The sequence below is a fragment of the Camarhynchus parvulus genome, chromosome 2, assembly GCF_901933205.1.
Source record: "Camarhynchus parvulus chromosome 2, STF_HiC, whole genome shotgun sequence".
Classification (NCBI taxonomy): Eukaryota; Metazoa; Chordata; class Aves; order Passeriformes; family Thraupidae; genus Camarhynchus; species Camarhynchus parvulus.
This window is the reverse complement of record NC_044572.1, coordinates 109,695,080-109,721,897: the sequence shown is the minus strand read 5'-3', so window position 1 is coordinate 109,721,897 and position 26,818 is coordinate 109,695,080. Positions and strand designations below refer to the sequence as shown.

At 39.9% G+C, this 26,818-nt stretch overlaps 1 protein-coding gene across 1 annotated transcript in view; it reads left to right on the top strand.

The window, feature by feature from the left end:
• Positions 1-26,818, top strand: part of LOC115901326 (ethanolaminephosphotransferase 1-like) — a 54,684-nt gene that overhangs the window by 23,381 nt on the left and 4,485 nt on the right. The window contains exons 5-8 of the mRNA XM_030943884.1: positions 3,410-3,678; positions 11,506-11,614; positions 21,840-21,888; positions 23,976-24,156. Of these exons, the coding sequence (XP_030799744.1) occupies positions 3,410-3,678; positions 11,506-11,614; positions 21,840-21,888; positions 23,976-24,156 (608 nt within the window). The remainder of the gene's footprint in view (positions 1-3,409; positions 3,679-11,505; positions 11,615-21,839; positions 21,889-23,975; positions 24,157-26,818) is intronic.

The following is a 26,818-nucleotide window of genomic DNA, read 5'->3' as shown; positions in this document are numbered from 1 at the left end:
TGACATTTCTATTCAGTTGGTGAGATTGTGCCAAAATCTTTCGTCCAGAATCTCCTTATATTTGTACCATAAAAAGCAATGGGATGACAATCCTTTGAAGGTGACTGCTATTCAGATTTCTCTAGCAGCTCTCTGTACTCAGAAGCATTTTTTATGTCATTGTATGGAATTTAATGAAGCGGCTATTGCTTCATAAATTGGATTTACATATTATAACTGTTATTGTATGGGACCCCAGAAGGCTCATGGGAAGTTCAGCTTCTGAGATTTTTAACGTAGATGTTTTTTTCCAGTGAAGCTTGTAGTTCCTAATACTTGGAAGGCAAGGAATATGATGTTGACAGTCAAAGCCATAATGAACTAATATATATGTAGATTTTTATGTCTGCTGTCCAAGCCACTTCATGAAATATTTAGTCGGAGATTTAATTTTGCGTGGCCAAAGTTTTCCCTCTGGAAGACTGCAAAGAACCATAATAACTAACTAAATATGCAACTGTAATCTTTCTCAGCTTATTTTAATGACACAGTTACTCTCTCCAAATTCCCTAACATGCTGCTCTCCATCCCTCCTGCTTTTTTAAGGTGGTTTGGTATCATTTCCTTCCCATGAAATGGAGTGCTTTTTGCTGTTACTTTGAATTCCACTCTTTAAAAGTTATATAAACTTTATACAATGGAGTATTTATGAATCCTTGTGAGACAAAATCATAATATAAGAATTCTAAAGCAATGAAAGCGTGAGACAGTGTATGTTAACCAATGAACACACACCATTGTTGGCATGAATGATTTCAAATTGAAACCAAAGCCAGAAAATATTTTCAGTCTTTTAAAAAGCTAATGAAACTACATGGAAAATGTGGTTAAGGATTTCTGAAAATCCGGTTTGATGTATGTGTCATATACTTCCTGTATTTTTTTCCATGACCATTATAATTAGAAGTACTGTATTTTAGGACAATACTATGAGCTTCTTTTTAGAAAAACCAAGTCATTGCAAAATGAAAACCACTTTTCACTGTGAGGTATATATTTTAGTATCTATATACTTGTGTGACAATGTAAAATTTATAAACAGACAAATGTTCTAACATTCTTATTTTTAAATAGTAACACCTGTGTAACTGAATCCTATCTGATTTGGGATAGGTGTTCTTGGAATATAAAACACCACAAACTCTTTAGGATTGCTTATATCTTTATTTGCTGGTTAGGTTTAGAGATATTGTTCAATGGATGGAAGAATTTCTAATTTTATTGCAACATCTTTCAAGTAACCTCAAGCTTATACAGTTTTCTTTCTGCACATTTCAGTAAGAGGCTGAAAATTCAATGGAAATCTTAATAGAGAGTGAGTCTCTAGAAGGAGGCAAGCTATATTTGAAATCCTCTATGAGATATTTAAGTTTTAGAGTTCTGAGAACTGTCTCAAGAGATTTGTGTTTGAGCAGAGGATATATCGCAGCTGTTTGGATATTACATTAGAGATATAGTCTAAAATCTGTACAAGATGAAATCCCATCTTTTCCTGGTTTAGGTCCCTGAAGTATATTTACATTAAACAAAACTCACAGTACTGCCAAATAATTCAGAGAAGTAAGTAGCATATGATCTACAGCAGCTGTGGTGTCTTTGGTCTCACTCTGCTGAGTTGTGCTCCTCGTCAGTTTTGGGTTATTAATGCTATCAATAGCTAATAATTGTTACCTATAGCACCTTCCAAGTAATATCAAAAAGAAAAGCACCTCCATTTTATTTTGAGATTCAAGACAAAACCAAGCAATCTGTAGAGTTTGTTCTGTGTACTTTCTCCTAAGAGGTTCATCCTGCATGTTTACACTTAACTTTAAGAGGAAAATAGTTCTATTTTTCACCTGCACAGTCTCAGAAAAGAGACTAAGGGTATGGTTGAACATCACAACTAAGAAATGTTACAGCTGCTAAACCACCTTTCTCCTCCCCATGTTCACCATCCCTCCCTTGTGCCATCTCCCTTGCATTTTGTACCATTCACAGTACCAATTCAGTGACCCAGAAGAAAACATAATGTTTGCTGCCTTTCCACCAGCTGAACAGGCTGCAGGTCACCCTGTTCAACAGCAGGGAACTATCAGATCAACTCAAACCACATTGTCCAACTACAGCCTCAGAGTAAGGTCCTATACAGTGCTGGATCATTTTTTAAGCACTCAAGTACTAAAAGTGATCAACACATAGTGCACCTTAACTGTAATGCATTCTTAGAATCATATAATCATGCATGTTGGAAAAGACTTTAGGGTCATCAGGTCCAACCATTAACCCAGCAATGCCAAGTCCACCACTAAACCATGTCCCCAAGGGCCACATCTGCACACCTTTTAAATACCTCCAGCGATGGTGACTCCACCGCTTAGCTGAGCAGCCTGTTCCAATGGCTGATAACCATCTTTGTGTAGAATTATTTCCTAATGTCCAATGTAACCTCCCTCGGTGTGACCTGGGACCATTTCTTCTTGTACCTGGGAGAAGAGACTGACCCCCATCTCACTAAAACCTCCTTTAAGGTGGTTGTAGAGTGATAAGGTCACTCCTGAGCCTCCTTTTCTCCAGGCTAAACCACCCCAGCTGTCTCAGACACTCCTCATAAGATTTGTGTTCCAGACCCTTCACCAGCTCTGTTGCCATTCTCTAGACACATTCCGGTACCTCAGTGTCCTTCTTGTAGTGAAGGGCCCAGAACTGAACATGGGATTAAAGGTGTGACCCCACCAGTGCCAAGTCCAGGGGGACAATCACTGACCTGGTCCTGCTGGCCACACTATTTCTGATGGAGGCCAGGATGCCATTGGCCTTTTTGGCCATCTGAACACACTCTTGTATGAAAACTGAAAAACACTTTAAAATATATATAAGCACAAATACAAATAAATTTTGTGAAATTTGCTCCTTAAAGCTGCCGTGTAACTGTTAGTCATTGAGGTATTGAGCATCAAGGAACTTAAATGCCTTAGGAATCCACCCCACAAGAGCTCTGAAGGCTCAGAGGGTCCACAACACCAATGGATGGGCAAGAAGCTCTATGGACACTTTTTGGCACTTGAAACTAATTGCAGGGACTGATGTAAAAATGTTTCAAGATCGCTGGGGGCAAGTAATTATGGGTGTCTTTCTAAAATTCATGAGGAAAGTGGCATTTAGTTTCAGAGCTGAGGTAAGGACAGAAAAATTACTCGCTATCTGGAGCAATTATTATTTGAGCAGTTCTTACCTGTTGATATTGAGAGGGCTGTTGTGCTTCAGTTTGCTGTCATCGGTGTAATTTTCCTTTAAGTTATATATGGCAGTAGTGAATTGTATGTGGAGAAAGCTACTGCTTTGGTTGTGCTCTAATTCTTTGTTTCTTTTCCTTTCTCAATCCTTCTAGACTCCATAGATGGGAAACATGCTCGAAGAACTCAGTCCAGTAGTCCTCTGGGAGAACTATTTGACCATGGGCTGGATAGCTGGGCTACCTCCATTTTTGTGCTTTCTTTTTTTTCTGTCTGTTCCCGTGACAATGGGAAGACTGGAGTTTCTGTATATACAATGTATATATATTTAAGCATTGTCTTGTTTAACTTCATGTGTTCACATTGGGAGAAATATAACACAGGAGTTCTTTTTCTTCCTTGGGGATATGATATAAGCCAAGTGGTAAGTATTTATCATCCCTGTTTTGGTTTTGGTTTTTTAACTATGTAATTGTTTTCATAATATTAAAGCAATAGAGAAATAGAGTTCAAGGCGAATATATTTGGCTGAGATATTGAAATATGTGAAATTGCAAAACCCTAGAAGTAATTCAGAAATATTTTCTGCATTTGCAATAAAGGGCTGCTCTTTAGCAAATTGTCAGCATCAGTGATTCATTGCTGTGCAGGAGAAGAAGGCTTGCAGCAAGCCTAGCAGCCAGACAGTGCCCATGAGAATGTCATTTAACTGCATTTGATTTGTGGTATTAACAAAAATTACTATGCTATCTGAAGCCACAAGCTATTTTCCCCCCAATACCAGATTATGAGGCACAATGTGAATTAGTCCAAGTAGTATCTATTAACAGTAATTGCACAGTTATACACTAGACCTTCCTAATTCTACTCCATTTTATAACAAATGTGGTAATGGAAACAGCATTGTACCTATGCAGAGAGCAGTAACTGGTGTCAAGTGAGTTCTACCTTTGAAAAAAAGGTCAGTCATCATGGATGTCAAAAAGTCATAGATGCAGTCATAGTCATAGTCATAGACATTCAGCAAGGTGAATTACTTATCAGTCCACAGTCAGCACCAGCTGAGTTCTTGTCTGGTTTTCAGCCCTGTGGACATCTTCAGAAAACATGCCCAGGGCACCAGAGTGAATGGTGTCCTCAGTGCACAGATGAGTAGCAGTATTAACAAGCTTAGTGCACTTCCAAAGGCCCAGCACTTCTGTGGGCTGGCTTATCTGTGTCTCAGATAGCCAAGGTTTGCAGCCTGAAGAGCACAGTCAGTCTTCTGAGCTTCCTGTTACAGGCACGAGATGAAAGGTACAGCCAAATTATTGAAAATAAATTTGACAAATACTCAAATATGTGTTTTAATGGAAATACAGCGTTCAAATTAATGGCTGCAGATGTAATGCTGTAAACATAATCAGAATCCAGTGGTCTGAGAACAACTCAGAGATGGTGGTCCAGCTGTGGTGCATCTGTGTTGTCCCCTAGAAAATAGGTTTTGGGAGAAGAAGTTGGCTCAGGACTAAGACATTAGGCAGCCAGCTGGTCTGCAAGTTTCAGCCATGTCTGTGTAAGGTTTCTCCCTGAAGTTCTTCCAGCAGGAGAGGAGTAGCTGTGTTCAAGCCTGTTTCACTGGTTGCTCAGATGATCACTGTACATGTGAATGTTCAAAAAGTTCTGCTGGATCACTGCAGCATCCAAACTCTATTAGTGGTTAAATCTAGGAATGGGTATCAATTAGCAGAGCAGTACTGTTAACTCTGTCAGTGCCTGTTAGTGACCTGTGCCTGTGGCCCTGTTTTTAATATTTCCCTGCCTGACAGATTTGTGGTGAGGCTGAATATCAGTAAAGTTTGTAAACTGCTTTGATTAACTGGGATGCAAGGTGCTAACAAGTGCTATTTCCTGTTCCTCTCTGATGCTGAACTGCTGTCCTGCTCACTTGCTTTTTACTGCCTTCTGTGATGACTTGGTTACAGTCAAAGTGATAAGCTTGTAAACATGAGGTTTTTTTGATGCTCTTTAGCACAGTCATCAGCAGTGGTAGAAGATTGTACTATTGAAATCTCTGTATGTCAGTTTTCCTATCTGTAAAAAAATAGCTGTTGTGATTGCCTATGAACTAAGAGAAGGCAGGCTTTGTAGCTCAAGGTGGTATTTTTCCATTAGTCCAAAATACACTACAGATACAGCAGAAAGTACATAATATTTTTTTCCCAGTTCTACTGACTAGTCTAGTAAAAGATCTTAATCCCCATAAATATTTGTTCTTGTTTTGTAAACTCATTCATCAAATTTATATGATATTTATTCTATTAAAGATAGCTCTTCATCTCCAATAACTTAGAGGATACTGGGGACAATAGCAAGTGGCTGATGATGAGTAAGAAAAGTTATGTTTCCCTTGCTGGTTTTTTTCCCCTATTGCTTCTCTGCCAGGTATTCCCACAGACACATTTAGAAGCAGCGAGTGTGAAAGCACTCGCTGCTTCCAGGCTGATTCACGATGTTTAGTTCAGTATTTCCTCCATGGCATTCCTAGATGGATTGCTGCAGGAATGTGCCTCTCTGTCCTGTCTTCAATAATTTCACCTACAACTTAATGCTGTTGCACTGGCATGTCAGACACTCAGGTGGTCTAGTTCCCTGCTTCTGCTTTTAAACTTGTTGGCAGCCAGGAACTCTGGAAAACCAGTAGTTACTGTCAGCATGCAGATAGAGGACTGATGACCTTAATGAGCTCTTAACTGGCATGTGGCTCCCAGGACACTGCTGCTGAGTCAGCTCTGCTGTACACAAACACAGCCCTCTCCCGGGCTCTGCCTCGGCTGTGCTAGAGAAAGAGCTGCTGTTCCTCATGAAAAATACCTTCTTATAGACAGGGAAATCTGTGGGAATTATGCACATCACGTTTTTCTGGGACTTGAGGACTCATCAGAACTGGTAACCCAATTAAGCTAGCTGGGCTGTAATTGGCACTCCAATTAGCTTTGATTACAGCAGACAATCATTTGCAGGAAGCTGTGGTTTGTAAACTTGAAAAATGGCTGTAATGTGTCTGAGAGATGCTTGGTCAGAGGACCATTACGTTTGTGGATCCAGAATCAAGGTGGCAGCAAATGCAGCAGGGAAAGCTATTCCTGCCTCTTTCTCCCTCCTGCACAAGGATCTATCCTGTGCTGACTCCTGAGTAGCAGAAAAAGGTGCAGGGAGAGCAGCCTCTGTATCATAGCATCTAGACAATTTTCATACACTGTTGAGTAAGCACACCTATTGGAAACCCCAGAAGTCTGAGGAAAAAACAAGAAAATGAATCTCTGCTATGATCTGTGAGAAATTCCCTTGGAGACATCTTGTGAAAATGAAGACTTTTATTTTTGTCACAAGACAAACCAAAGAAAGCTAATATCTACAAATTAAGTTTCTTGGAGAAAAAAAAAAGACAGAGCTTTCCTGAGAAATTAAAATTTCTGGCTTCTTGCCATATGTTAATTTTCACAGACATCTTCTTGTTTTGTTTTAAAAAAAGATCTGTTTTCTTTCTGGAGAATTTAATATTACCCTAATGAAATACTTGCCTAATCCTGCTGTTGCTTTTCATAAGCCACTGCAGTTGAGTTCATAGCAGGGGAAAAAATTTTTCCTTAATATGATGTAATGATAGCTCTGCTCCATTGGTGCTGCCTTAAGTGTAACAGGAGATACCCTTTATATTCTTAATTAAAACTTTAAAAGTGAAGACCTGTATGAGAGCTGCAGTGACCCAGACAATTCCACTCTCCTTCCTCTCCCTCTCCCCAGCCAAGAGGAACAGGCTCAGAAAAAGCTCAAGCAGTAAAATTCCAAAAGCAGCAGGCAGCTGTCTCTGGCCAGCCCTTGCCCTGCAAGGAGAGGATGACCAGAAATCCCACACATAGAGAGAGTTGTGCCTGAAGGGATGGGTGCTTGGACCGTGATCCCCGGGGTTTCAGTCTAAGATGCTTTCCCAGCTGCTTCTGCCTGATGGCTTTGGGCAGTACCACCGAGAGCCTCTGGGAGAGTTCTCTGCGTGCCTTGGAACTCCGAATAGATGGAAGTACACGATGTCCCTAGCAACTGGAACATTGTAGGACTTCCTTTTCTCCTTCCTTTTAAGTCACACTGGGGAAGGTTTCTTTCATGGGTACCATAGACCAGATTTTCTTTAGACAAGCTTATTTACAAAACCCATGCTGAAATATGTTCCATATGACCTTTGCTAGGGATGTACTGTGGCAGCAAATGTTTCAGGAGCTGGCAGAGAAATCCCAAACAATGCAAGTTCAAATCACATCTTGAAAAAATGTCTACCTCCTCTGAGGGGCAAAACCCCTTTTCTATTAAAAAGCAAAATAAAGATGCAAATATGTTGCTCTTTGGTCATATTATCATGATTCACAATTTAATTTCAGTTGAAAGGATATTCACTTTCAGAGATTTTCTAATTTGAAGTGTCTGTAGAAAGCAGAGCCTTTCTTGTGAAGAAAAAGTATTATTACTTAGTTCCAAAGTTGGGGCACAATGGAATTGTTGAATTAGGAGAAATTATAGCAGTGAGGAAGCAGTGCTGGCCAGACCATGGTGTTTGCTTCAAGCTGCCTCCAGACAGGGCTGGAAACTGATCTCAATACTCAGTTATCTGAGGGAAGCCCCATGGTATATCCATGTGAAATCTGAACAGAAGAACCTGCTGTGCACAGGCTTTTTCTGCAGCAGACTGCTTCATTCTTAACCACTTGGTTATGATTCTCCAAAAACCTTTCTTGATTAATTAATCTTCCACGTACCTTTAGTTATTTGTCTGTAATGTCTAAATGCAAAGTCATCTTTTTAGGTAAAATTTTTCAAAGTCTAAGATTTGCAATCTTCAATTATTTATTGAGAGAAAAAAAAACGGAGAAAAAAATAAAGTGTAAAAATTGTGCATCACATTGAAGCTAACTCCTGTTGAAATAGCTTGTAGGAAATAATTCTTACTCTTTTAGGCAAGTGTCACATTTGTTATCAGAAGAATGAAGTAGCCTTGTATTTTAAATTGCTTTCTAGGCGTTTATTTTGAGCATTGCATTAATGGAAAATATTTCAACACACGAGCAATTAATACTGTAGCAATATGCTAGTGAAATTGAATATTACAATAAAATTAATATCAGGTTTTTGTGGAATCATAAAGAATTTTAAAGCATATCCACGATTTTTTAGAAGATGACAAAGTATTTGATTTTTTATTTCATCATGTAGAATATCACACAGCATACTAAATGTGCCTGTGTGTAAAACAGAAATGGTAAATCAATGGCAAGAAAATAAATGTATGTACGCACACAATCTAAAATATTGTGGTCTGAAAACTTATACCTGAAATAGTGAAAAGACATGAAAGTGATGGTGATTTTAAAATATCAAAAATTTTAGAGAACAGGTAAGAGGCTAGAAGGTAGAGAACTTTGAGGGGTTATACTGCCTTATGTTTATATAGAATTTTCCCAATGCCACATCAAAGGATTATTCTGATTTTACACAGGAACAAATGTGGCTATGTTGCCGTTATTTACAAAATTGTGGCAAGATAGGGAGTCCCTGCTCAGAATCCAGCTGTCCTGCTGTCAGCTATATTAGACAGCCTACAAATTAACATCTTGTATTTCCATATCTTTTCCATCATAAGTATTCCTCATCCTCATAGAGAAGGTCTTGGAAAGCCAAAAATGTTCCTGGTCAGATGCTGCTGAGAGTTGGAATCCAAGATTGTACCCATCTACATTGCCTTGCTATATAGTTCTCACTTGTGTTATTGTGGTGGGAGGATGCCAGGCACCCACCAAAGCTGCTCTATCACTGTCCTCTGCAACTGGACAGGGAGAGAAAATATTATGAAAGGCTCATGAGTTGATAGAAGGACAGGGAGAGATCACTCACAAATTACTATCATGGGCCAAACAGACTCAGCTCAGGGATATTAATTTAATTTCTTATGAATCAAAATCAAAGCAGGATAATGAGAAGTAAGAGAAATCTTAAAAACACCTTTCCCCTACCTCTCCCTTCTTCCTGGATTCTACCTCCACTCCCCCACTGGCACAGGGAGACAGGGAATGGGTGTTATGGTCAGTTCATTACAGGTTATTTCTGTTACTGCTCAGGGAGAGGAGTCCTCCCCCTGCTCCAGAGTGGGTTCCTCCCATGGGAGACTGTTCTCTGTGAACTTCTCCAATGTGAGTCCATCCCATGGGCTACAGTTCCTCATGGACTGCTGCACCATGGGTACCTTTCCATGGGGTGCAGTCATTCAGGAACAGCCTGCTCCAGTCCTGTGGGTCCCCCCCAGGATCACAAGTCCTGCCAGGAAACCTGCTCCAGCATGGGCTCCTCTCTCCATGGGTCTGCAGATCCCTATCAGGAGTCTGCTCCAGCATGGGCCTCCTGCAGGTTCACAGCTTCCTCTCAGACACCCACCTGCTCTGATGTGGGATCCTCCAGGAGCTGCAGGTGGATCTCTGCATCCCCCTGGATGTCCATGGGCTGCAGGGACACAGCTGCATCACCATGGGATGCACCATGGGCTGCAGGGGAATCTCAGCTCTGGTGCCTGGAGCACCTCCTGTTCCTTCTTCTCCACTGACCTTGTTGTGTGCAGGGCTGTTCCTCTCACATATTCTCACTCCTTTCTTCTCTGGCAGCAATTACAACTGCACAATATGGGTTTTTTTTCCCCTTTTAAAATATGTTATACCAGAGACATTGTCACCATTTCTGGTTGGTGCAGCCTTGGCCAGTGGTGAGTCCATCCTGGAGCCATCTGCCATTGGCTCTGCTGGACATGGGAAAAGCTTCTAACAGCTTCTCACAGAAGCCACCCTTGTAGCCCCCCTGCTACCAAAAACTGGCCACACAAACCAAATACAGTTATTTAATTTGAACTTCTCATTTTACAAAAGGCTGCAATTATTTTTACTTGCTAGAGACTACATTTATATCTGAAAAGTTCTAAAGCTGGTTTATGGCAGAGAGATAAGTAAAAAACTTGGCCATCTTAAGTAAAATTATTCAGTTGAACTTAGGAACATTGCTTTACTTTTTTTTTTCCCACCAGCAGTGCCTTTAAAACAGTTTATATAGCTGATTAACAGACTTAGGCTTTGCTAGTAATTTTCACAATCTTCAATTTTTTGTTAGTATAGCTTAGATCAAGGGACAGAGCCATTTTCTCATCTTCAGGCTTTCGAAAGGAGGTCTGCTTCCTAAAGCTGGAGACTGCTTCAGTGTAGTCAAAGTGATAAGTCCTTAAAAAACAATATACCAAAATTCTGAAGCCAAGGAGTGTTGTTTTTTTTTCATATGCTACATCTGTTAAGAGGCAATCTCAATCTGGGAGTCTTACATCACCAAATCCCAGGGCAGGGCATTCCCTATGAGAGCCCATTGCATCCACACCCCTGTTCCTAGACATGCACTGACATCTGACAATGATGCTCATGACTGCCCTGCCAAAAGTACTGACTGTAATAATGGTTAATACTGAAGTTCCTCTTTTATCACTTGCCAAAAAAGTCTGTTCAGGATTCAGCGTGTGAGAGTAAATTCAGGCTCCATCAAAGGCAGTTGGAGCTTTGCCATCAACTTTGATGGGGTCAGGATTCCATCCATCATGTCTTATGGATGATGGAATACAACTTCTTCAGGAAGCCAAATGTTAGCTCTGATGCAGGGGATTGCAAAACCCCATTACATGTGTCCTTAACTGAGACCAAAATTTGACTCACTGTCTTCAGTGGCCCAAGACACAATGGCACTCACTGGCGCCTGCTCCTCCTTGGTGCAGATCTGTTATGCCGCTTGTTCTTGCAGAGGCAATTCAAACATCCAGTTTCACAATGCAAAATCCAAGCAAAACCTGGTAAAGACCTATATACTGACAGGGCAAGAGTCTTGGTTTCAGATACAAAGAAGTAAGTGAAACCAAATGTAATATTATCTATGTGTAATAGAAGTTTAAGTGACATCAGCATTCTGCTGTTAATATGTGATCTTAAAAAGCCTGGTAATTAACAAAGAGATTAATTTCAGAGTTAATTTCAGAGATTCAGAGATTAAGAGGTTAATTTCAGTGTATCTTTGAGTTAAAATTTAATAGAAAACCAGAAATGTGTTTGTTGAAGTTCAAATGGAGAAGACACATAACACAGAAAAAAAAAGAGTATTGAAAAGCCTAAATAATATTGAAAATCAATTATCTTTTTTTCTGTAGGTATTAATAGCAGCATATCTGCTCACTGGTACTGTTGGTGTGGAGGTCTGGCAGAAGCCTTTGGTGTTTGGTTATTATATTACGGATGTATTAGTTATCCTGCTTATAGGTAAGTGTCCAAATCAGTACAAAAGTGTGCTGCTTTTTAATAATTTGGATTTGATATTTTTTATACTTCCCTCTTTCTTTTTTTGGTTTTACTTTTGTAAGTGTTGGCTAGTCCAAAAATACATGAATAGAGATAATGAAAAGGGTTAATACTGGAAAATTTCTAAAAAGTAGATAATTTTGGAAAATTTGTTCCTCACTGAATTAGTGTATGCTGCACACAAATAATATAGAAAACACTCCTTATCTGCATGTGCAATTCAGTGCAGTGTGCTGGCTTGCTGGGCTCCCAAAGTCTCAGGAATTTCTCATGTCACTCAGGTAAAATGTCACTTACATTTATGCTTATTCTAAGTTTAATGTTTTGGCCTGGAGCACATTATGTTCCAAAACATTATGTACAGAGGGAATGAAGACATTATTTACATAACCTCAGATGCACAATTGTAAATATGAATAAAAGCCCGGTGGTTTCTAAGCTCTTCTTTAGAAATCCTTTGCAAGCAGAAGAGATTTATTTTTCATACACAGCAATAGCCTATTTGGTCATTATTTGATACTGTCAGTGTAGTTTGAAATGAGCATTGATGTTTTTTGGCTGCTCTATCAAGACTGAGAACAAGAGCAGTTACATTTTAATGAGTTTAAAATATAGAAGTCTTAGTTGAAAATCTGTGTATGCAAAATGTTTTTGATGTGTTGCTTGGAAGGTGAAGAAATTAGCATATGCATTTTGGAGATTTTTAAATGAGCATACAAGTGGTGAGAAGAGGGCACCAAAATACTGTTTGACACAATCACTCTAGGCTTGCATCCCAAGAAACATCTTCTGCCCTTGAGCCAAATGGAGGACTTGGTTATAGGGGCTTCCCCCATGTCAACCATTTGAGCATTTTGCACTGATGTGTTCTCTCACCACCCTCTCCCTATAGCAAGGTTGTCAGCAGGTACCACCTCTTGCCCCAGCACTGTTTCCCAGAATTCATAGGTTAGAAAGGACCCTGTGTTCAGGCTGTGCTTTCTAATGAGCAATGTCTGCAAGGACGTGGTTTTGTGCTTTACCCAAAAAAACCCAACACTGTGTGACCAAGATGATACAGTCTTTTTCTAGTCAGACCTGATTTAGGCACTCTGAGGAAAAAAAAGAAAGGAAGGGGGAAAAGCCAGTGGTTGCTTTTTCAATAGTCAGTGAATTATTCACCTTTGATAGAGGTGTAGCTGTAGACAGGGAGGGATTTTTGCTCTTGAAGCAGCACTGCAAGCCCAGGGCAGATGGACACTGGCTCACCCGGAATGGGCAGGTCAGGGCAGCGTTAGGCCAGCAGAGACCAGCCCACTGAACACACTTGGTCTGTGCTGCACACACCAGTGCTTGGTTCCTGTCACTAGGACATGTGACAGCCCATTCAGGGACTACTCTGATGGCTTCCCTTGCACTTGGGAAGCCAAGGATGAAGGTTTAATTCAAACTGTTCAACATTTAGTAGGAACATTTGTGGAAGGGAAGCATCTCAGCATTATCAGATCTGCAGGCGTGAGCATCCTTTTCCATACTCTGCCAGAACCAGCTGCAAAGCTACGTTTGATGGACTGTTCCATTAACACTAGAAAGAAGTACTGCTTCTGTCTTGTGTCTTCTTATGGGTAACAGAATATAATTTCTTCAGGAAGCCAAATGTTAGCTCTGATGCAGTGGATTGCAAAACCCATTGTATGTGTCCTTAACTTAGACCAAAATTTGACTCACTGTCTTCAGTGGCCCAAGACATAGAAGTCAGAGAAGTACTGCTTCTGTCTTCTGTGATATGCTTGTATGAATGGATTTGTGAGCACAGAATAGTATTTCTTCCATCATTGTCCCAAGAAAAGTAGGCTTAAGTAGGAGCTAAAAAGTTTCTCCAAAAACCTTGACTCTATATTACAGAATCATCATAGTGCTTAGGAAATCTCTTAGAATCAGACACTAAATTTAAATATAGAAAAAGTAGTATCCTTCCACTAAGGGTCATGCTGATCCAGAAAGCACTGCCATTTCATGTTTGAATCTCAGCTCAGCAGTAAGGTGGTTATCATTGGGTAGCTTGTGTGCTGCGACTAGGGATATGTGAAATTTTTAGAAGCTTGTGGTAAATTACAGGACTCCCACTGTGACTGCAGAAAAAGTACCTGTCTAACCTACACCAAGGGCCAAGCAGCCAGGAAGATTCAATTATTCTCTCCCTTAGAAAGACTGCAGCAAGTGTGTCTTGCTCAGCCAGAACCATTTGTATCAGTGAGCCCCCTCTGGCTTGCTCAGTTAAATGCCTTTGTGGCTAGTTAAAAACAAAGAGGGCCTCTGATGCTTTTTACAAGCTAGTTTCCCAGGATCCTGAGAGGAGCCATTAAACCATAAATGGCTGTGCTTAACCATCTGATGGCATTTAGTAGTCACCAGTGGTCCTTCTAACGACCAACCTGTAGCTGCTCCATCAATACTTGGCATTTTTTGGTGCTTTTACTGTTCTATACACAACAGGAGTTCAGCTGCTGAGCTGTTGCTTCTCTGAGAGCAGCTGGGCTTTAGCCCCTACTTTCTGTGGTGGGAGCAAATCCAAACAAGATGCACAAGAGTGTTTTTCAGATGTCTTTCCTGGAGTTTTCTGGGAAAAAAAAAATATAAAATCCATGTATAACCTAAGGATGAACTCTGCAAAAGCACCTCTTCAGAGGAAGCTGTGGTATCACCAGGTGACACTTTCTCATTGAAAGTAATGGAGCTTTTATCAGGTGCCAGAACACACAAAGATATACATAAAAGTGCAGCAATACTGGTGTTTAGATTAGATGTTTTAGGAAAGAGAGCTTTATGTATGTTCCTGGGAACTCTCTGGCACACTTTGAACACCTGTAGGAAAGCCAAGTCCTGAGCTGCTGAGCAGTGACCTCAGAGGACTACCCTGTGAAATAGAGAAACTTCAGCACAGTATTTTATGTGAATTTGTCATCTACCCAGCAAACATGATCCTGTAATTTTCACTGGCAGTGAATGCAATTCCATCCTTCAGCTTCAAAACACACACCTAGCTGGACCCTGGATCAATGAGGAAGGTCCCTCTCCTGTTTCCAGAGCAGCTGACCTGGCTGCTAGGCAGAAATGCCTTTTCTCTCCCAGCAGGGGAGCAGACAGACCCTGTTAAAGTTATGTGCCTGTGTGCTCATCTGGAACTAATTACTCTGCACTCATCAGGGCTCCTGTAGATGACACTCCAAAAGCTCTCTTGGGATTTAACCACAATTGTCCCATAGCATTATCTGGCTAACTAGGGTCCCTTCAAAGGGCAGCATTGGGGTGAGAGCTATCATTTATTTTCACCCCTTCAGGGCATCCCAAACATTCCCTGTCACCGTGTTATCAGGTTGAGAGCAATATGAAATATTTACAATAAGCATTTTAAAGCAGTCAGTTCTGCACATAAATTCTTGTACCACAAATGATGCTGTAGACTTTGTGAGAAGATTTTCACTGACAGGTAGGCATCTGTAGTTCAGGGAGCAGCATTACTAATTGATGATGGTTTCTGTCTCACCTTGCTATTAAATGACCTGTAGGTGCATGCTCTGCATGAAGCATTTCTCATGTTTGGGACCTTCATACTTGCTCTGCATGAAGATTTTATAATGTCTAATAAAATTTGAGTTCAGGCTATAATCCTTTCCTGGAGAAAGGAAGATGGAGACATGCATCTTACTGGAAATTTCTTTTGGTATATTCTTCTGTTCAGAATTGACTGAGGGCTTGGAAGTTGTGGTGGGATGTACATAAACAAGCAGAGTTAGCTCATCAGCTTCATTTCCTTAGGAAGGCAAGTTGGAAAAATGATGCCTGGATGCACAGATTTTCCTGCTCCTTTTCAGTATTAATTGCAACCACAAGAATAGACTTCATGGAAAAAGGATCACTTAAGCATGGAGTGGATGTGTTATACTTCATCAGTGTGTGGCACATTGGGCAGACACCAGCCTGTAATCCAGACATGGTGTCATATTTTGAGTCTACTATGTGTGGTCAACAGAGCCCAGATCTGGCTACTGAAAACTGTGGCAAAGCTGAAACAAGTTCTCAAAGTGCAGGTTTGAACATGAAATGTGAATTGAATATTAATATCTATCAGAGATCTGAAAATTGAACTTTGTTTTAGAGATGAGGCCAAAGCATTCAGAAATTTTTCCTATGATGGTCATGGGTTTGGTTTCTATGCTGACTTCTACAGAGTGTTTTCCTTGAGGGTCACTCTTCCCTGAGCTACTTAAGTATATAAAATGAGGAGTGAAAACATAAATGAACAGATAAGAGCAGCAAAACACTAACGAGGAGGCCAAGCTGTAACACTTTAAACATGCCAATTATTTGAATTCCATCATAGTGGGAAAGCACAGCACAGTTACTCCTTTAAACCAGTGCCTTGTACTTACACTGTGCTACATCCTGTGTATCAAAGGAGGACACACAAGTCCTTGCCATGGGTGTTCATGCAGCAGCCTGCCCCTTTTTCAGTGTCAGAAACTGTTTAAGAGGCCACGGTCAAATTATGAATTGTTTCTCCCCCTATGGAATGATGTCCTTCTGTAGTGATTTCCTGTAGTTCCCATTGCAAAGTGGCTGATGGCTCTGCCCTAGTGATGACTTGCTGAATGATTAAATGTTAAGTGCAATGTTTTCAAAAGGTTATTGCTACAACAGGCTTTGACCAGTCCTGTTTGAGAAGTGTGCTTAACATGAGTTGGCTTCTACATGTCTGTCACCAATTCAACATTTATTAAGGCATTGTTGTGACAGATTGTGCGAGACTCTGTTAAAGCAAAGGGTGTGAAATACTCACCTGTCACTTGAGATATATTTTTAAGAAATCACTGAGTTCATGTTCATAGTAACTCATCTGAACCAGTCAGAACAATAACCCAGAAGAGCAGAGTGCTCAAGGCCAGAGGCTGAGCAGTGTCACAGGATGCTGACTACAGGTGGGAATGAGTTTGGTGGTGTTAAGGCATGAGGAGTCATTTCAGGGGCTCTGGGACCTCCAGGAGAAGGTCAAACAAGGGAGCTTGCCTGGCAGAGTTCTTCTGGAAGCCAGTCTGGGCTTTTCAAATAAAGGCACTGTTTCTCTGGTGCTCTTTCTGTGCGCAGAAACAGGCTGATGTTTGAACAGAGCTACATCAAAGAAGCAGCTACATCCATAAACTAATTCTTCAATTGGTTCTAAATCCCTCTGAAAGCTAATTGTTATCTTACAGCTCAGTTTGAGATAAATGCCATGTGTACTTCCTTAGACACTGAAAATAAGGTATAAAATCAAAACATGATAAACATATCTCTCTTCAACAAGCATGATAAATGCATCCCTATACAATCTTTATACTCAAAAAATATCTTAGATACTAAACATCCAAAACCTACATCAACTTTGTGCATGAAGACAGTGCTTATGTCTACCTTATGTTCCCTTAATCCCTGGAAAATCATTTCATACTGTGGATTTTGGGTGTATTTTTCACCCTAATGTGTTCAGACTTTACAGGCTCAATTAAGTCTGCAAATTATACATTTGTTTTCTAAGGTTTCCCCTCCCCCCAGCTACTAAGTGGTTTTAAGTTTGCCATTTTACAGAGTAATAAAATATAATGGTTTTTTTAGTGGACAGCTCAAAACGCAATTATGTGTTTGCACAATCAGTTAAAAGAGTTGTCTGCTCAAGACATGCCAGAGTAGGTCACACTGCTCCACAAAAAGCTTCTGTTCCAGAAACAAGTGCTTCTAAAATGTTCGCCTTTTGATGAAGCTTCCTTCCAGGCACTGATCAGTGTGCTAAACATTCAGTGTGTTAAGATATTTCCATGTGTCTAGCTGCTCTAAATGTGCAAGGAGTTTGAAAAAAACACCAAGGAAAAAGTACTTAAATTTTTTTCCAAGCTAATATTGAGGCCTGGATATTTTGAATCTAATTTTTCTTGTCTGGTAGCTGAGAAAGGCAAATTATAACATCCTATTTCTTTATAGCAAACATTGATTATGACAGATTATTAATCTAGAGATGGGAAGGCCAAGCAGTGTACTGAAGAAGGCCATACAGAGGTGTGGGCACTTGAAGAATGAGGAGAGTGATGGTATTTCATTTGTAAGCTGAAATGCAAGTACAACTACCTGCTGTTAGAGAGTTGGTCAACTTCTGTGATATGCCCAGAAGGTCTGCTCAGGCCTCTTCCCTGCCTCCCAAATGGGATGAGTGCTCTGGGGAGTATTTTTTTGGGGAGGGGGAGCATGGCAGGGATGGTGCTTTCCTGAACAAATTCACACAATTTCCAGTGCAGTGTTCACCTAAAATTACATCCCTGTATTGCACTGTCTCATTTTTGAATTTTTGATTTTTAGCTATCAGGAGAGCCAATTCTTAACAAATAAATTTTCAGTGCTTTTCTTAGGACAGTTTAAGGATTGGTAATTTGTCAGGAATTTACAAACAAAGGGGATTTATGTTAGCAGAGGTGTAGAGAAGATAAACAGCAAAGTTTGTCCTTCCTTTGAGGCACTATAACTTGTCTAGTGGTTTAGATGTGTTGGAGTCACTTCTTTATTTAGCAGTGTTTACAGTCTGTGAGGTTTTGTGTTTTCAGAAATGTGGCTACCTGCAAGGGCTGTTTGCTTTGTCTGAGTGCCAGCATGGGGCTGTTGGGTACTGAAATAGCATTTTCTGGAGCTGACAGTAGTGTCAGCAGTTTGTTCCTAGCCATACCCTCTCTTTCTCTACAATGACCAAGTCTGTATTTTGCAGAAATGCCTGAATTAAATCAGGTACAACAGCCACAGTAACTGCAGCATGTCATGGAAAAAACCTGTCTGCCTGTAGATCTTCAGTAGTCTTTAAATTTAGTTACATGAGCATTTAAAATGCCCTCACATAATTAAAATATATTACTGTCAGTCCAAATAACATGGGTGACAAGGTATCATGGTATCCATTGTGTGCTAACTTTTTAAAACTATTATTAATTTATTCTGTTATATTACAACACCTTATTGGTTTGGAATTGAATTTGAAAGCACTAAATGAAATCTAAAGTTGTCTTTAAGGCTGATGGGAATTGCCTTTTGATCTCTTTTATACACGTGTATACTCACACACACACACACACATATATATACATATATATATGTATATATAACATGCACACATATTTATATGCATGTCTGTGTGTGTAACTGCTTTTATACACATACATATTTGGAAAACAGGATAATGCCTTCATTTCTTCTCTTCTAATATGTCCTTAATCCTGAATTTCTGAATGCATTGGGATTTGTTTGTTTGTTTATGCTTATGTTTGGCATTTTTTAATATGGACAAAATAATTCCTAATAAAGAGCTTTAAAAATGTTTACTTCTCTGAAAAGGGAGTTTACATTGTGCAACACAGAGGACTGACTATAGGATTGTACCTAAATCCGAGGATTTGGGCTTGATACTTTCAGCCTGGCGTGACACAAGAATTCCCTGTGTATCTGTGCCACCCATCTGTGCTTTGGTATTTCTGCCTTTAATATAGGCCTGTGTTCTTACAGTTGGGTCTCAGATTTTAAATCAGCTGAAGAATGGGAAAATACTAAAGAAGAAACTAAAAAATCCTGGAAGAGCAGCATACCATCTCTAAGAACGCTTGAGGAGTTCTATTTTCCCATCTGTGTTAAAACATGGAATGCGCTGAAATTGAATTTTAAAAATCATTTTAAAATAAAATATGTAATTTTAGGACATAAAAAACAACAAAAAAGCTCCATGATGATCACTTGGGCAGTGCCTGGGTGGCTGAGCGCCAGAGAGCCAGCAGTGGGTTTGCTTTCCAGGCTGCACCTTTTGTTCCTCAGAGCAGCAGGGAATGGCAGCAATGCGGATGCAGCAGTTTAGCTCCTGGGCACAAAGGGATCCTTAATGCCAATTAAACAGCAGACTTAATGAGTACCAAAAGCAGCCCCCAAGCCAGGCCTCTTTAGCTAAAAAAAGACGGGAAAGCAACATGTTGTAGGAAATGATGGAATTCTGAAAATCCCATAAGAAACGGGGAACACCCTTTGCTTTCCCTGCTGCATCCTCAGCTCTCTCACTGTGCTAAAAGCAAAGCTCTGTAAAAATACAGGGGAGTAACTGGTGGAACTGCCCCGTTTGGAAAGTGGCTTTTTTCTAGCTGGGGGACTGTTTGTGGTCAGTGTGTTATTCCTAACTAAAATGGCACTTCATAAAAATAACAAATTGTTGGCAACCATGGCTCTTTGAATTCTATTTCTAGGTCTAGTCTCTATTTCTGTTCCTCTCTGTTGCTTTTCTCCTAACAAATCAAACTTCAGGACTGCAGCAGGAAATTTAGATTTAACCTCAAGAGTCAATGTTTTGTCTCATGTCTGCTCTAATGTGATACAGATGTTGGAACTGCTGTACGTAAGTCAAGATTTTATTGAACCAGCGCTCCCTGCCTAATAGAAAACACTGCTAACTGGAGTGCACATTAAACACAGATCACTCTGAAGGCACTAAGCCTATGAATTCTAGAAATATATTGACAAAATACTTGGGATATTACTTCAATTGCACATCCTTAGCTGTTTGATGGGGAGTTTCTGCCATGGTAAAGAAGCAGAGCTCTTAATTGTTTTAAGAAGCAAACCCAAAAGGTAAACATTAAAAAGAATGCAATACCTGAAATTATTTACAGGCTGGCTTTTCTTTTTTTTTCCAATTCTTTGTTTCCCTCTCTTTAGTAGATAATCAGAAAGACTGGAGAGACAGATTATCTATTGTATCCCTTTTTACTTCTTTTTTTTCCCAGCAATCCTGATCTCCACTTTTCTTTCATGTTTAGTTTTCCTTTTCTTGAGTTGCCACTGTGGCCAGGGCATGCTAAACGCTTGGATATGTCCTTGATGAGGACTGAAGGGTAAACACTGACATTTCTCAAGACACTGCTATGTCACATTAGCCCCAGTACAAAGTCATCTGAAATCATATCTTTCCTCTAATCATTTTCCCCTCCATATTGCTAATAAGGAGATTTAAGTTCTCTACTTTTCTTTACAGGCAGCACAGTGCTTCTTAAATGATATATTTTTGGTCAAAACCAGAAAGTTTAACACAGAGTGCTTTTCTTGCCCATAATAAAATAGGAATTATGTATTAATTTAGTGCACCACACCCAAGTCTCATGCCCTACAATAAAAAACCAGTGCAGAAATGTGCTCCCCAGAGCACTCTCCAAGCAGCAAATTGACCAGGGAAAAGCCCTCAATACACAGAAAGTGGGGGAAGAAGTACAAACCCAAGAGCTCTACAGGGAATGACATTGATTAAAAGTCATATATATTTTCACCTAGTTAGGACTGACTGATAGAGTGGCTTTTTTTGTTTAAATCTCAAGCTTCCACTTGTTGCTGAAAGTCTTCTGTGATTCTTGAGTGGACCAGTGTATTTTGGATGGGGGTGTTAGAGGGGTACAGCTGGGTCTTCAGGCAGCTCAGGGGCTGCTGGCAGCTGGGCTGATAGTACCAACAGCAGTGCAGGGAGAAACAGAGTTAGCAAAGGTGAAACCCCTTGTGCTTTGTGGGTTAAAGCTGAGCTCCAGAAACACCACAGCTGTGTTAAAAAAGAAGTAAAAAACTCTCACTTGTTCAAATGATGGACATGCTGTAAAAATTCATTAATCTCAGCTATTGTGTTATTAAAACAGATCATTAGTTGACCCTTAATATTTTGAACTATAAACTTATTTCCCCACTAATGTGAGCAGCCCAGCTTGAAGTTTATTGCCTTTCTATATTCCACTGGAAGGCTTTTGGTGTTAGACTCAGATTTTTCAAGATAAAGAGCAGCTCATGAAAAGTAGGGCTGTTCTGGGTCCAGCAGACAAATCTGTATGAAAAATAATTGATCCTATCTATTAGCTATATCAGAAATTTTTTTAAAACATTCTGGTCTTGTCACTCTTTACACAGGAAATTCTGCATCAGCAACTATTTCCAGCAGCTAGCTTTTGGGAAAAAAGAGGACAGTTTTATTATTGCCTAAAGCCCCCAATCTCAGTACATATCCTGTAATGAATACAGGAATACCAAATCATTTTTAGAATAGTACACAAGGTCTGTTATCATATGACAAAACTCTGAGGTCATCAGTGTTGAATTACATATAAATGTTTTTCTCTTCCAGGCTTCAGTTTGTTTCTATCATTTCCACAAACACTATACAACATTCACAGGTAAGTTAATTAACATTAAATATGTTCTATCACCTCCTATTTAATTCTCTGTATTAAATGGTTTCCTCATTTACAAATAAATGTAATGCTTGAAGTAGACTAGCTTCTTTCATTCAGATGTTGTCCTGATAATGTAGTAAAAGGTTTTTCTGGTGAGTTTTCAGAATCTGACTGGTTTCTTTTTCATGTTTACAGCTCTCTCTTTTCCTTTCATTTGCTGTTATCCAGGCAGCTCACAGTGGTCCTGCACAGTAAACTGATAAAGGCTCTGTAGTAAAAAACACTGCATTTTATTTGCAAACAAATGTGATTTGTAACTTCTGCCTGTGCTGGGTGGAATTCTGTAGCTGACCATCCTGCATTCTGTGAAGTGCTTAATTGTCTTCCTGGTCCTTCTGTAAGACTCTCCTCTGTATGCTGTCTGCAGATAATTGCTGTCAGATGTAAGCTAGGCAGGTGGCAAGCTGTGATTACATCTAAGAACTGGCTTGCTGCACCCAAGAATTTTATACTCAGTTAGTTCATATTCCACTGGCCTATTTTTATTAATGCTGCCTGCCTTCCCCTAGTATTTGCTAGCTCATTTCACTCATCTGTCACTTCAGATCTCTCAGGTCCTAAGTGTCCTGGAGGAGGGACTGTCACTGCCTGTCTTCAGGAATTAGTGGAGAGTTATATTAACATTTAAATTTTAGAGAGTCTATAGACAATGTCACATCTCTCCTACACAGCCCTTTTTGTGTGGTGGCACTCACTGCAGTTACCAGAGGCATGCACAGCCCCAGGTTTGCGGCAGGAAGTGTGGAGAATTGGGAGATGTGGGGCAGGAAAGGCTGAGGACCTGCAGAAAGGCTGGGCTGTGGGGCAGGGGTTGGGAATCAGCCATGCAAGGAAATCTTGTTTGGGAATGACTGAGAGGAGGAGGAGGGAAGCACCTTGTGCATGTCAGCCCCTGGCAGGAGCAGCCTTTACCCCAATGAGCATTGAGGGTTTGGTTTCCTTCCTTTCCTCTCTGGACTTTTTGTTTAGTATTTTCCTTTTCAAGTCATCACTTGACATAGTTCCTCTCAAGCCTTCTGCTGGGCTTGTCATTCCTCTGAAAAGAAGAGCACAAAAAATTTTAAACTACCAGTCAGGTTTGCTTGAATGATGCATGCATAAGCTCTTTGGTGATGAAGGATTTGAGTTTTCCAATCATGTCCTCTATTTCTTCATCCTGTTGCCTGTTCTCGGTTGTTATTTTAGGAGTAGATGATTCCTTTTTGGCATGAGAAAGATATTTCTTGGATTTTTGTCTAGCTGTTTCTATAAATACATATGTTCAAAGATTTTAAACAGGACATTTCCCAGTACATTTCAAGCACAGAATTCTTCTGAATTCTGAAGAATTCAGAAGAGCACAGCTCTTCTGAACTAGCTGTATGAAGGAATGGTTTAGTGGTTGTGAACTTAGAGTTTCCATTTTTCTAGCTGCCAGAAAATGCAATAATTTACTACCTTTAAAAAACACCTTAAAATACCCAAGAAAACACAATGTAACAATAATTTTTCTGTGCTCTAATTAGCCCAAATGCCTCCCCTTTAGGCTGTATTTGGACTAAAGTACCTAAATCCTAATGTACAGGATCTTCAAGCAGCATGACCTTCCGTTCTAAAAAAGAGCAATACCTGCCAGGCATGTGCTTCACTCTGCTGCTGCTGGAAATGTGGGGTGTATTGAAATTGAAACAAGCTTATGTCTCATGTTAGAAGCTTCATCCTCCAAAGCTGTGTATTTTGAATTTACACATGTCTGCGTGCTTGAGAGTACTGCAGCTCACTTTGTGTGAGTTTACTGGTCCATTGCCAGACAATGGTGAGCAAGCAAAGCTGATCAGGAGCTATGTAAAAATCAGTATATTTTAACCCCAGAAATAAATGTTACTTGGGTATACCTCAATTTCTTGTAAAATGTCTGGTATCTAGCACATTTGCACTGGTTGCAAGAAGAATTCTTGGGCTGAGTTTGGCCTAGAGTTTGAGGTTACTGTGTAGAAATAGAATGGATAAAATTACTTTCTCTACAAAATTATTGTATTTATTTCCAGAGCACATTTAAAGAAAACACTGAAGAATGATTCTCTGTATGAAGGACTGCTACCTCTTGTGTCACCTCTGTTGCTGTTCGTTCTTCTTACAGTCTGGGTGGTTTTATCTCCAAGCAACATATTAGCAAAGCAACCCCGACTGTTTTTATGGATGGTTGGGGTTGCTTTCTCAAATGTTATTGTAAGTATATTTGAGGTGGTGGTATTGTTTAGAGATAGCTTTCTATTTTTCTGTTAATAAGAAGGGAGCAGAAAATGTAGCTAAAAGCAGCAGAGTCACACAGCTCTTCCACCTCTGTGTTACACTGTGTCTCATAAAAATACACCACAACACGTGTCTGGACTGGGGACACTTAGAGTACTGAAATGCCTCCTCTGCCACAGTGGAACACTTTTGTGAGGGTTCTGGTTTGCTTTCTGAGGGTTTATGAAAACCCTAGGGATGCCTTACTTCCAGAAATATAACAGATACTCCCCAACATACAGGCAGAACTGGGGATTTGTCAAAGTAAAAGAAAGGTCAGCACTGGCACAGATTTACTAGCACGAGTGGAGGGCTTGTAGCTTTCCCCTGCTCTTGTGTCCACTACTGTGCTCCATGCATTCCTGTATCCTGCAGTTCAGCTGGTCCTACATTTTCCCTTCACCATTCAGAAAAAGGCTGTACCAGTGACAGCATGTCTTAGGTAAAGATATGAAGAGCTGTAGGGGGCTGTGATGGCTCTCTGCTCACAGATTATTTTCTCCTATACCATGTCATGGTGACCAATTTCCTCCCTTTCATTCCCAAGGGACAACATAAACCTCTGTGCAGCTCTAGCAGGGGCAGCCAGGCAGTGGCGCTGAGCCCTGCAGGTAACCCAGGGCTTTCTTCTCTGGAGGAAGCCAGGAGAGCAACCAAGCAGAAAGGTGTTCTTGCATTTAAGCAAAAATACCCTAGAGGATAGTGACTAGTGTCATCTTAGGAAAATAGACTCCAACTCCATCTAAAATCTTGCCGTTGAGCAATGCTATATCCAAGTTAAAAAGTGGAAGGCTAGAAGTGCCTTGCACTATGAGACACATCTTCAAAAATGTGAGGTTTTAAAAGAGAAAGTATAGCCCCTTTAGAAATATGAATTCAGGAATGGAAAAAAAGTTATAATTGTGATGTTTGTTAGATGTATCCTGTAAATGTACATTTCTGAGGGTCACAAATCAAACAGTTCCATCTTAAGTACTAAATCTCACAAAAATGACTTGATTTTCAGATGTGTTTTATTGTATGCATTATTCATTACCTAATCTACCCCTTTTTCTTAAGAGAATAGTGGGGATTCCAAAATGAGAAATACAATTGCTTCATGCCAGTAGGGAAAATGCTTTCAGAGTTTGGCAGATGGCAGATTCTGCACATACATCTTAACTAACCAAGAGTGATTGTGGCAGAATGCTTGCAGAAGAAAAATAGTAAGGCAAACTAGAGGTTTCTTTACAGGCTGCAGTTTGTCAGTGACTGAGAGCAATACATATTCTTCAGGCTTTGTTTTTTCTTTTCCCAAAACATACATTGCAGAGTTGGAGGCTCGTGTGAATTAAAAATGTATGCATGTTAGCCGAACATTTTAACATTTTAAAAACAAGCATTAAAAATGTATGGGTGTTAGCTGGAATTTGTAATATTCTGAAGTTGAAAATCAAGCCTGCATTTCCTTTCACCTCTTCTGGTTCCTTAGACATGTTTCCTCCAGCATCAGAGGAAGGCTTGTCATGGCAATATTTTTCTTCTCCATGATAGCCTGACACATTGGGTTTCCATTACCTATTCTGCAGACCACAAACTGCATAACATGGCTCTTTACCTGCCATCCCAGTTCCAGTATCTGGAACTTCTCATGCCTTTGACCATGTATTTGGTCACCCTAATATGTAAGTATAACAATGGTTTAAAACAATGTGAAATCCAACCTATGGACAGGTTCAGTTATGTAGGCAGAAAAATTATAGCTTATAGATTGCTTTGGCAATTTATGTTACCCTCTGGAATGATTCCCAAAGGACTCATAAAACCAGTGTTATTAAAAAAATTCACAATCAATACTGAGAATATAAGTGAAAATATTAACATTAGGTACAAAGGCTTACTTCTTCCACTATTCAAAGTTAATTATTTTTTCATGGTTTGTTTTTGCATTCTTCAGTTTCCACAGCACAGGCAGTAAAGCCAGTATATCTTTTCTATGGTCAGACTCCTACTGCTGCTGTCATAAGATTTCAGGCACTGCACAGGGAATGAGTTTTTCATTCTTCTGCTGTTTTCAGGATACATAAAATCTATTTTTAACCACATTTCAATTTTGAGTGAAACTTAAATCAATAAAATATTTCAGATGTGCCTAAATTCCTTTACTTTTTTGTAACAGCCATGATATATATGAGACACATTTCTTAAGGAGTCTAAGCCAGAAACACTTTGGTGTGCTTAATTGCTTTTAAAATACTGAATTTCAAGTGAATTAGTCTCATTATGGTCCCAGAACTCAGTAGAATTAAGCTAATTGTCTTCAGTTAAACCATGCACCATATATTCATTTTTTCCACCATTCTGAGTAGGATCCCTTTCTCTGGGCCCCCAGCTGCATCTCCAGGGAGCCCACTGCCATGATTGAGCCAAGAAATTGGTGTTTTAGTACATAAAGGAGTGCTAGAAAAGAGAAACAGGATGTGAAAATGTCATATATTGTGTTCCCTCCCTTCTATACAATGAACCAGAAGATATTTCTGTCAGGCTGCATGATTAAAACACCAGAACACTCTCCCAGTGATTAATTAGGTGGTGGCACATTTGATTTGGGATCACAACT